Source organism: Mchenga conophoros, linkage group LG22 (genome assembly GCF_057382185.1).
Source record: "Mchenga conophoros isolate Kocher_MC1m ecotype Shallow Benthic linkage group LG22, M_conophoros_male_GT1.1, whole genome shotgun sequence".
Lineage (NCBI taxonomy): Eukaryota > Metazoa > Chordata > Actinopteri > Cichliformes > Cichlidae > Mchenga > Mchenga conophoros.
This window is the reverse complement of record NC_140546.1, coordinates 13,569,257-13,580,383: the sequence shown is the minus strand read 5'-3', so window position 1 is coordinate 13,580,383 and position 11,127 is coordinate 13,569,257. Positions and strand designations below refer to the sequence as shown.

The following is an 11,127-nucleotide window of genomic DNA, read 5'->3' as shown; positions in this document are numbered from 1 at the left end:
TCCTCGATCACATGCATATTCTGTACTGTGGATAACCAGATATCATGAGATATCGCCACAGCATGTCTTCCAACAGTGCTATAAGGCATGCAAGATGAAACCTTTCAAATCACACTTCATCTCATTGATTTGAATTTGAACTTGAATAAAATCTAAATAAAAAAGCTTTGTCAGGCGTGGGATTTGAACCCACACTTTATTTTACAACACAAAAGCGCCTTCATGTTGATTCGGTTGCCTGTTCTTACCGAAGCCAACCAAAGCCACTTGGAAAAGAGTGGTCCATTCTTGAATCTAGTATCTTGGACCATCTGTGACCCAGCACATGAAAGTCTTGACATCTTTGCATCAATGGGTTACTTAATCATAACTAACTCCAAGATATAGGTGGAAAAGACCCTTGTGTGAAATATAAATTCACTATAACCGTAAGATCCAGATAGACTTTTATGAGGAGCACTTTCAGATTGTACAACTGGGTGAGTAGTCTAGGATGTCATACTCAGTCTTTCCTCTCTAAATGATCTGCTGGACTCTGGATGGTTGTGTGTGTTGAACTCCTGCCAAAGTTTTGTCTCCAGATTTCATTCGTCATTAGATAAAAATGTATATTTAGATCTTATGTTCATGGCTAGGGGGCCATGTGAGAAACTTGAAATGTTGTGGATTGCCTAACCCTAACCACAAGGCTACTAAAGCCAAACAAGTGCACTTTCTCAAAATCCCATACTTAAAAATAACTCCTGTCAATGTTGAAACAGGCAAGTAATAAACTTTGTTACATTAAATTGTAACATCCGGATTGGCTACCACTTTACCTGACTGTCACAATGGCCAAGTGTGCGATAAGGACGTGAGGATGGACTTGAAAATGATGGAGAGGCTTCAAATCACTTTTCCTGTTAGAGTTCTGGCTACAGTAGTGGGTAATTTCCTTTTGTAGGACACGTTGGATACTTTTAAGACTTTTCTTCCCCCAAATACAATCTGGCTAGCTCAGACAGCATAGCAGCCACCTCCTGTAGTCACCTCTTCTTGCCTGATAACAAACATTGAAAGAACTTAATCAAAAACTTTTTTAAATGACAGTGAGAGACTTCTATGTGGAGGACTTTTAGATTGTCAAAATGGAAGGAGGCACTCCTTCCTGACCAAAGGGACTTCTGCTCTGCTAATGGTCTTCAAATTTTATTCAAGTTCTGCAAATTTATTTTGTAAGTTGATGATATGAGGTCTATGCCCAGAGCTACAGAATCAACTTTTGGGGATTTAAAACATGCTTATTTCTTTACTTTGAATGTTTGACTTGGATTTTATCTTGACTTAGATATCATCCACAAATTACAAATACAGCTAAACTTGTGAACAGGTATTACTTTGTGATTAATGTTCTACTAGTCAGAGGTGGTCTGAGATACTGGACTCAAGTATGGATTTGCACTTCCCAAGTGACTTTGGCTGACTTTGGTAAATGACTTCGCAAACAACTGCTGACGTCACTTATGCTTTTTAAATAGAGTAGTGAGTTCAAATCCCATTCCTGACAACCATTTTTTATTTTGATTTAGATCAAGTTGCTTAATGAAATAAAGGGAGTAAAATAATTTAGGGTTTTTGTTGAAAGCGTTGCAACTTTCTGTTTGGTGGTATTCTGCAACTGACACAACCTAGACCTGGATGTCAGAATTGGCACCAGATTGCCAAAGTTGCCTATAGTTTTTACCCCTAAGCTGTAAAAGGTTGAGAGGGTGTTGCTGTTACCCTTAGAGACACCCTTGGCAAACTGGTAGCAATCATTAAAGTTTACGGTGTAGCATCTTTTTTGCTACCTTTTCTGAAAATCTTGTGAACATGATACCTCAAAAAACCCCAAATCCAAGACATTTACAGAGAGAGGGGGTGGGTGGGGAGTTTGCAGTCTTTAATTTAAATAACTTAAATTACAAATTGCCTTTCGAGAAGTGGGATTTGAACGCATGCCTCCTTTTGGACACTATAAACCCGTCACACAAGACGGGTTTATAGTGTCCAAAGAGGGCTTCAAAATCCTCTTTCTGGAGACTGTCCAAATAGCAGGGACCAGCAATGTGAACGACAGTGACCTTAAGGTGCTTTAAATAGTAAGGTGGAGACCCTACAATATTATTGTGAAGTAAAACAATGCAGTTTTGTGTCACTTTCGTCTTTAAAGCATGTCACTCTGCACCAAACAGGCTTGACTTCAACTGGGCATATGCTAGCAAGTTTATCTGTCCCCACAGCCTTCTGGAGGCCAGCACCCTCACTCTCTTATTCTGTTTTGGGACAAGACTCTTACAGATCCCAGTATGGGTCTTGAATTTACAAACCTGAAATTAAGAGTTCAGGTGGAAAAGAGATGCTTTTTCACCTGATCCAGCTGAGCAGCAGCAGTGCATCTATAGCCCATACAAAAGGCTCTTATTTTTTGTGCTGTCAGTCAATGCAATTTTGTAATTTAACTTAATTGTATATATACAACTGTAGTGCATATAACTACTGATTCACCGATTCACTTTTTTAATCAGGAAGTGTTTGCAGACTGTATTACAATCTGCTAACAACCAAAGAGACCACATAGAAGCTTTTGTTGCAGCATCTTCTTTGCTTTAGATTTCACTTAGTATCAAAGTCAAAAACAGGAACAGCCCAGCTAGCTCAGTTAGCGGAGCATGAGATTCTTCATCTCAGGATTGTGGGTTCAAGCCCCAAGATGTGTGGCGCTAACAACAAAATGACAGTCCACTGGAGGAAAATATGGGGAACTTCCCAAGGCAACAGATGATTGTGCTGTAATGCTGTTAACTGGGTTGGTAGGTGTCTTCCTCTTTGTTGTAAACAAAGCTATTCCAAGATAAGATGACCCCATTAAATGTGAAGTCTCCTCAAATCAATAACAAAAGCTTGTGAGAAGGCAGGGTAGGGAACTAAAAGAATTACATACAGTTTAGAGATAACTAATAAAAGAATTTCTATGCGTGGAGTGAAGCTGTGGAACAGTTTGAGTATGGAGTTGAAGCAATGTCCAAACACAAAGCATATAGAAAGAAAAAAAGAGTTATAAAGATATGATCTTCATGAGTTATAGAGGAAGGGAAAAGGATGAAGTTTTATTCATGCTTTTTGGATTGTGCAATTGGCTATTGCAGACCTGGAGGTGTTGGGTTTGTTGTGTGGAGGCGGGGTTATGGAATCACAAGACATAATGACATAATAATTTGTACTTTATGTGGTGTATGGATTAGATTAGAAATATGTTCATTATTATTACTGCAGATTATATTATGTATGGCGAAGGGGTGCGATTAAATAGTGGCTGTAGCTCAGGTGGCAAAGCAGGTCAGCCACTAATCAGAAGGTTGGTGGTTTGATCCCCGGCTGCCTCCTGGCTGCATGCCAAATATCTTCGGGCAAGATACTAACCCCATGTTTGCCTACCGGTGGTGGTCAGAGGGCCCGGTGGTGCCAGTGTCCGGCAGCCTCACCTCTGTCAGTGAGCCCCAGGGCAGCTGTGGCTACAACGTAGCTTGCTATTGCCAATGTGTGTGTGAATGACTGAATGTAGTGTAAAGCGCTTTGGGGTCCTTAGGGACAGAGTAAAGCGCTTTACAAATGCAGGCCATTTAAATAAGTGTGTACTTCTTGCCACTCCTTTTCAATATGTAACTGAATCATAACAGGTGAAGCAATGTTGAAATGAATTTTTCTTGCTTTTGTTTAGCATTTTTTCTTTTCTTTGCTAAATGGACTTCTGTAATCATACATACACATGTATACATGATCAAAATAAAAGTGCAGCCTGTATGTCAACAACTATACATAAACGAGTAAGTTATGAACTTTGACTTTAAAACATTCACATCCTCTGATGATTAAAAACAAACTGATGGCCTGATTGATTGTAGCTACAGGACAGAAGGAGCCTCCTGTTGTACCCAAATCCCAGCAATCACAACAGTGATTTTTTTCCCCCGTACCCAACTGCAGACTTAGTTGTTATCTCTTCAAAGATAAACAATGTTATACGTGTGAAGAAGGCTGGGAGCAACGTGCTATTACGTGCTATTATTTGTCCACCAGAAAATCATCCTGAGAAGAGAGCAGAAGACAATGTAGGATAAAAGGAGGAGACCTGGTGAAAACAGACAGCAGAGAGGAGCAGGTATTCTTTTTAAAAATCGGAAGAAGCTGAAGACCTTTTCTGGATTGGACTGACAGACTCAGCAGAATGCTTTGACAAGCAGCAGGGTGCTTTTACCTACCTGCAGAGCCGCTTTCATCAGAGTTGTTGCTTGTCAGACACCCATCACCCAACATGGGGCTGAAACCCATGACAGTGAGTTAAAGCATCTTATGCACTTCCGACTGAGCTAGGTGGACTATGGGACAGAAATGGACACATATAACACTAAAACTATAGGAAAATATGGAATATGGCATTCTAAATGATGAGAATGACAGGAAGGATTAAGATTTATGCTCACAATAAAAAACAAAACTGCAGGCATGACACTGGAGGGCAACAGAGTGCAGTCACCCTCCTTTGTACAGTTCTATAACCTTAGTAAGGTTTGGCAGAGTATGTCACATGCTGAACACTTAAAAAAATAGGCAATATAAAATGCAACAAAAGACGCTCCCAGCCTGACAGTACAAGGTTTGGCTTCATTTGATTGCTTTCACTAAAGAACTTGTTTTGCAGACCTTGCGGTTAGTTATGCTTGTTACAGTTTTTTCTGATTGCTTAAGCACATGTTATGTAACTATTGGCTAATTTAGCAAAACTCTACACACAAATAAAACAACCTGTCACCCAATTATCCAAACATTTTAGTTCTCTTGCAAAAGCAAACACAGCTAGATTAACTCTTCACACCTTTGTAAAAATGGTGTTTCCGTATCAAACAGTACACACAAGCCATCATCTACTAAGCACACAATGCGCCAACTGCACACCGATGGTATGACTACAAAACACATCTGGCGTTTGCCTTCCCTGTGCACAAGGTAGGCTATGTCAGTTTGAGCTCATACTTCTGTCATAGATCCATAAGCATGGAGGGATCCAAACTTCAAGTACTGGTGTTTAGTCAAACACATCAAAACAAACACAAGTGTTTATTTCCAAGTATAGGATTATTTGCAATCGCCATAATGACTATATGGGTTACGTGGTCTGCAGTGAACATGCTTCCTCTGCCCCCTCCTCGTCTTCCTCTTGCTCCTCCTTGTCCTTGTCGTCCTCTTCATCCTACTTCTTCACCTCCACGTCCTCTTCCTCGGCCTCCTCTACTTCTCACTCTTTCTGCTCCCTCCATTGTACTCCGCACACACAGCTTACCTGTATTATAGTGCTTAGGCTGATTGCAAAGTGAACTAATTATCTAAGAAAGTTTTCACATGTGAAAGTGTGCCAGACAGTTGGCAAATTAGTGTTAATGATAGCCATACATGTGTATACTTTTGCTAGGAGTGTGTTGGAAATTTGGAAATTGAGTGTTGTGCAGTGAATTGTGCCTACAGTCTTGCAAAGTGTGTGTTACAAAATTGCAAACTGAGTGCAAAGCAGTTTTTGTGCTTTTAGTTTTGCACACTCAGTGAGTGGTTTTGCTATAAGTCTGACTAGTTTTAGAAATTGTGCTACAGGAATCACAGTTAGTGTTTAGGCATTCGGTAAAAACTGTAAAAGCAACAAATAATGCAGTGACCTTTCTATGGCTTTGTGATGTGACTGTATCTTAAGATCAGTGACTCAGTTCTTATGGAATGTAGATGCTTATAATACTGACGGCATCATTCTCTGAACATTTCTGGAACTATCCCCTATCATCCAGTGCATTTAACTGAACTATATTTAATTAAGAAAATTAAAATGAGCTAATGAAGACTATCATATATTACAATTTTGAAACAGAAGGAACCAGAGCTAGACAATGGACTTGGGATCAACGTGAGTCCTGTGATATGATACAGCTTTTTCCCAGATTATCAGAAACCAGATTTAAAAAAAATCCACGTTGGTTTCTGTACATCAATGACATCACAACTGACACGCTGTTCTCACTGAATTTATATACCATGATATCAATGCTTAAAGTCTGTTATAGAAACCAGAACATCAGTAATGTAGTAGCTCTTCATGCTAATATGTGAAGTACAGAAGGAAAGTGTCAAACCTGTTACCACTGATGGCTCTACTGTACAAACTAAAGATAATTAAAATCAACTGAGAACTTATGGAGGCTTGTGAACTGTCATATATGGGAAATTAATGTAGCTCACATGTCGAGTTCAGCAGTATTGTAGTTAGTAGTAACCATGGAAATAAAAAGCATGAAAATATGTGGACACACCCCATGTCATAGGATTAACTGGACTACTGACCAGCTGTTTGACACTCCCTCCAGCACTTGTTTATCATGACTAATAATGTCATGATCAACAAGTGATATGCAGCATTTGTGGTAAAGGGATATTTCAAGTTATCACATCAGTGTTTCGTGAAAATTCTGTCTTTATCATTTTTGGCATACCAAATTTATCAACATGGAGAGTTTTTTGTTAAAGACTTCAGGAGTGAGAAATAGATTTTAATAGCTAAAATCGTTGACTCTGTTTTTCAGCACTTTACTTTATTGTACTTAAGAAGTCATGAATTTTTAATCCAAATTAAAAAGAAACTAAATTTGACCCATGTCATGTTCTTTTTCTACAACAAAACTGTTTATTCTAAGAAAGTCAGACCCTGAATTGGACAAGTGGAAGCAAATAGATGGATAATCAGCGTAAGAATTTATTTTCCTTTAAATCAGCTTTAAAAAGTAATTAAAAAGCAATTCAAGTAATATAATGCATCTGGTTGTTATATTTTGGCTTGAAACTGTATCAAACTATAGAATTGCATAGAAAAACCTATAGTTTAGATTATTAAGCACATTACATCATCTCACTGACACTTACATGTTAGAGATATTGTTTAACTCGTTTTTTTTAATTGAACGTTTTGAAAGTGAATTATTATGAAATGGAAACTCAAAGCAACACTCTGTTGTGTCTTCTCGTCATCTTTAAAAACCCAACTGGCTCCAAACTGCTAGCAGGGCAGCACACAGAGCTGCAGTGAAGCCAGGCTGGATGAAGGTGGCCCCATTGCACAGGTCGGTGCTGCAGCAGGTCCTGGTGACGGTGTAGTTCACATACAAGATGGAGCCCGTCTCGTTTCTGCACTCGGCTGGTTCTATACAGCCACGTTCATAGATGTTCAACAGGCTGATCGTAAACTCTGAGAGAGGAAAGGACAGTCCATGTTTGACTTGTTTATCTCGTTTTGGCTTGTTTTAGGTTATTCAATGTTTTCAATGTTTTTAAGATGTATTCTTTTTAATACTTTAACATAAAATATTTTGAAGCTTGTAAAACATTTTTTTTGGATTACATGTTAAAATGTGTTTTTTGTAGCACATGTTAAAGAAATGAAATATAAAAAGATTTATGTCCCTACGCTGGAAACTTTGACAAAAAGTCTGAACTGCTTTTTGACACAGTGAACAAATTCAGTGGAAAGTCTTATCACTGTTGTGAGAAATCAAAATGTAATTTTCTTCATAGTTCCTCTGTAGCTGTGCCACAGAAAGTTCTGGGTATTTCTCTTACTTGCAACTCCAGTGAAGCAGTTAGTCTGAGATCCTGTGCAATTTACAGGATCAGTGTGCATGCAGTAGCCAAGGATCTTAAAATCACACGTCTCACAGGTGAGAGATTCAACTGTGGGAAAGAAAACAATAACCAAAAAAAGCAACTGTAAATAAAAAAGGTGCTGGAAAGTATCAAAAAGTGTTTTAATCAGCTGTGTCAAATATCTGACTCCATTTAATTACAATTTTATCAAAATAGGAACCTCCTTTGTCACAAAGTACACAAGCAGAAGTTGTTTTTTAACCTGCCAAGGTTAACAGGCTGTTTATATAAGAAAGCAATTCAAGCTACATACCATGTTTTTCGGACCATGAAGCGCATGGTCCGAAAAAGGCGCACTAAGCGAAACAAAACAGTCAGAGAAGTCAAATTTTACTCAACTCATTCCTCTTGCTTCCTCCACTTCCGTACCATTGATTCATTAATGTTGAATTCTCTTGCAGCTACTCTATTCCCATGTTGTTGCTGTTGACTGACCTCGTATTGTGGATAGATTTTTCATGACTGAAGTTTAACCCTTGATGAGTGAAAAAAGTTAGCTGTGTAACATAGCTCTGTCGCTAGCGATCACGTAGCACATCATTATACACAGCTAGCTAGTCCAAGCTAGCAGCTAGTCCAACTTAAGTAACCCCACAATTGATCAATTTATTAAAGGTGAAAGAATTTAGACAGTTTTTAACTCTCAGTGATGCCACAGTGTTTTGGACGGAGTTTTGGACCCAGATTACTTTGTGAGGCTCCCGACTACGGTAGCCGTAATGCTCTGACAAGCCATCAAGCAGTGCGGCTTCGAAGCTTACCAAAGTCATACTAAAACATTTTTTGAAATATTTTTGAGCACCGTGTACCACATAAAATCGGTTCGAAGTCAGTAAGCACAATAATACATAAGGCGCGCTGTTGATTTTTGAGAAAATTGAAGGATATTAAGTGCACCTTATAGTGCGGAAAATACGGTATATATATATGTGTGTGTGTGTGTGTGTGTGTGTGTGTGTGTGTATATATGGTTTGTGTGTCTCTCTCTGCATTAGCCCTGCTAACACTTGCGACCTGTGACATCCTCTGACATCCTTTCTACAGTGGAATTAGGGAGGTCCATTCCAACTCTGTTTCACAAGTAGATTTCTTTGCTTTCACCTTTGTCACAAATTCATGACAAAGGTCAAGGGTTTAAGTTTGGCGACTATTCGTCATCTGCAATCTACCTCCTAGATCGTTTTTCCCCAAATGTTTTGCCTTTCATCTTTCTGACAAACTCTTAACAAACCAGTCCTTCTACCTGCATTTTCTCAGTATTCAGAATGACTTCGAGCAACACTAAATGCCCTCATTGTGATTCTGGGGAAACATTTACATGGTTTTAACAACACTGCAATTGTTGTGAATAGTTTTCATTACAAACAGGTGACAGACATCATGAGAAAATGACAAACCTTATTTTATGGGAGGTGCTGGACCATTACATCATGCTAGAACAGCTTTGGTATTTTGAGGCATTGATTCTTGATTCTAAGAGCTCTATGCATGCTTTGTTATCTTAAAAGAAAGTGGCTGCATTAGAATAGAAAATTTTTATGATAGGATAAAGGTGATCACTTTTAACATGTCTGTATGAATTTTTAGTGGCCCTTTACTTTAAGGGAGCAGTCCCTGACCTATGGTTGAATCACAGGCATGGAAACAAGGGCAAATACACAGCATAGAGTTTGCTGATGCTATCGTGCTGACCTTCATTTAACTTTAGCTACAACTCCGCTCAATTCTTTTAAAAAAATTGTTAATAACCCATAAAAAATTGTTGTAGGTTGCGAAAGGGGTGAACTTCTTCAGCTCATGAAACATTTGAGAAATACAAGTGGCTCTACACCATAACAGAGCCACTGGATCACTCACTGTAAGATCCAAACCCTTTTTCTATGGCTTCATGGATGCTGCAGGTTAATCTGTTTATTGACCCATGAAAAAGTTTATTTTCCATCAAACTCATTAGTCGTTTTACCACAATTCACAGATTACTGCCTGTGAATTCTACAATTTCGGTGAAGACCATATCAGATGTTAGTCTGAACAAAGTAGTAGCAGTGATCCTTAGGCATTATGAATGGAGGGTTGTGGCATGAGCTTAATGGTCCTTTAGCCATTTCTGCTCAAGTTTAAAATACACTTTTGTTTATCAGATGGTCAGAAACAACAGGAAACTGCACAGGCTTCTATTAAATAGGAATATGCAGACTCTTTGCCTTACCTATACATGGGTCAGCACTGCTTAGGGGCCTAGACACCCTCCAAAAAGCCCGAGCTGAGCCAGATAAAACCCTATTATCACTTACCTTGGTTCTTTTAAGGATATTCTAATAACAATTTGGAAGAACAGCAGTGTAAAACTTTTTAACAGTCGAGTAAAAACGTTTTGGGGTTATGAAATCAGACCCTTCAGAAACACTGAACAATATTCTCGATTGTTGATTTGAAGTCGTAAAAAATTAAATCACTTGTTCAAGGTATTTATATTTATACATATTTTCAGTTTTTCCCAAGACAGGATATACACATTTTAAAGTATCTCTGAAAATAACCAGTAGTATTTGAGTCCAAGCAGAAAGAAAAGCAAGCAAAAAAACCTCCTACCTGTAACAAACAGAGTCATTACTGCTGCACAACTCCACAGTAAAGTTTTCATCTTGATGTTTCCAGAAGTGCAGGTGAAAATACCAGAAAGATAACTTTTATTTTATTTTTCTACAAACTCACTGTTACGGCAGCTGTGGGAAATCTGCTTTGACGAACAATGCAGTCATATCTTTGTTCACTGGGGGAGTTGTATCAGAAATACACGTCAACTGGACTGATAAAGTTTGCAAGGAGTGACATGAGTGTTGCTAGATGAATATGTATAAGAGAAAGTAAGATTAAAGTAAACCTATTATTTACTGTAGGGTTTATGTATCAGCCCATAATAAAAAAACGTTATCTGATCTTTATCAGGTCTTGATTTAAATATATTAAATGATTTTCAATTCTGAGATGAAGAACAACACATGACATATTACACCATGTCATTATTTATAGATTATAAACTAAGGCAAATTTCAGAAGCAGTGCACGAGCATGAGGTGTTCAGTACTGTGGCTGCAAAACAAGCCCAAGTCATCACTCCTCCAATGCAGTTGGCATGAGCTGATTGTGCTTATTCACCAAACGTGGAGCTTGCATTGTGTTAGCAAAGACCTGAAAGCTCCAGACCAGCAAACTGCCAAAATGTCTACATTTTTATTACACTTGCTGGGGGTCAGTTAATCAAGTGCATTTGATTAGCAACACCCTACTCGATCTGTTTAATTCAAATGGAAGCAGTGAGGGTGTACTAAATTTCTCACCCACTGCTTCTGCACAACCAGATACAAGAGC

At 38.5% G+C, this 11,127-nt stretch overlaps 1 protein-coding gene across 1 annotated transcript; it reads right to left on the bottom strand.

The window, feature by feature from the left end:
- Positions 1 to 6,791: 6,791 nt before the first annotated feature.
- LOC146548959 (sperm acrosome membrane-associated protein 4-like) lies at positions 6,792 to 10,546 on the bottom strand. Its single transcript, XM_085262279.1, has 3 exons — positions 10,348 to 10,546; positions 7,672 to 7,782; positions 6,792 to 7,300 (listed from the first exon to the last, which is right to left on the bottom strand). The coding sequence occupies exons 1-3, from the start codon at positions 10,397 to 10,399 to the stop codon at positions 7,086 to 7,088; spliced, it is 378 nt and encodes a 125-aa protein (XP_085118405.1). The 5' UTR covers positions 10,400 to 10,546; the 3' UTR covers positions 6,792 to 7,085.
- Between the last annotated feature and the right edge of the window lie 581 nt (positions 10,547 to 11,127).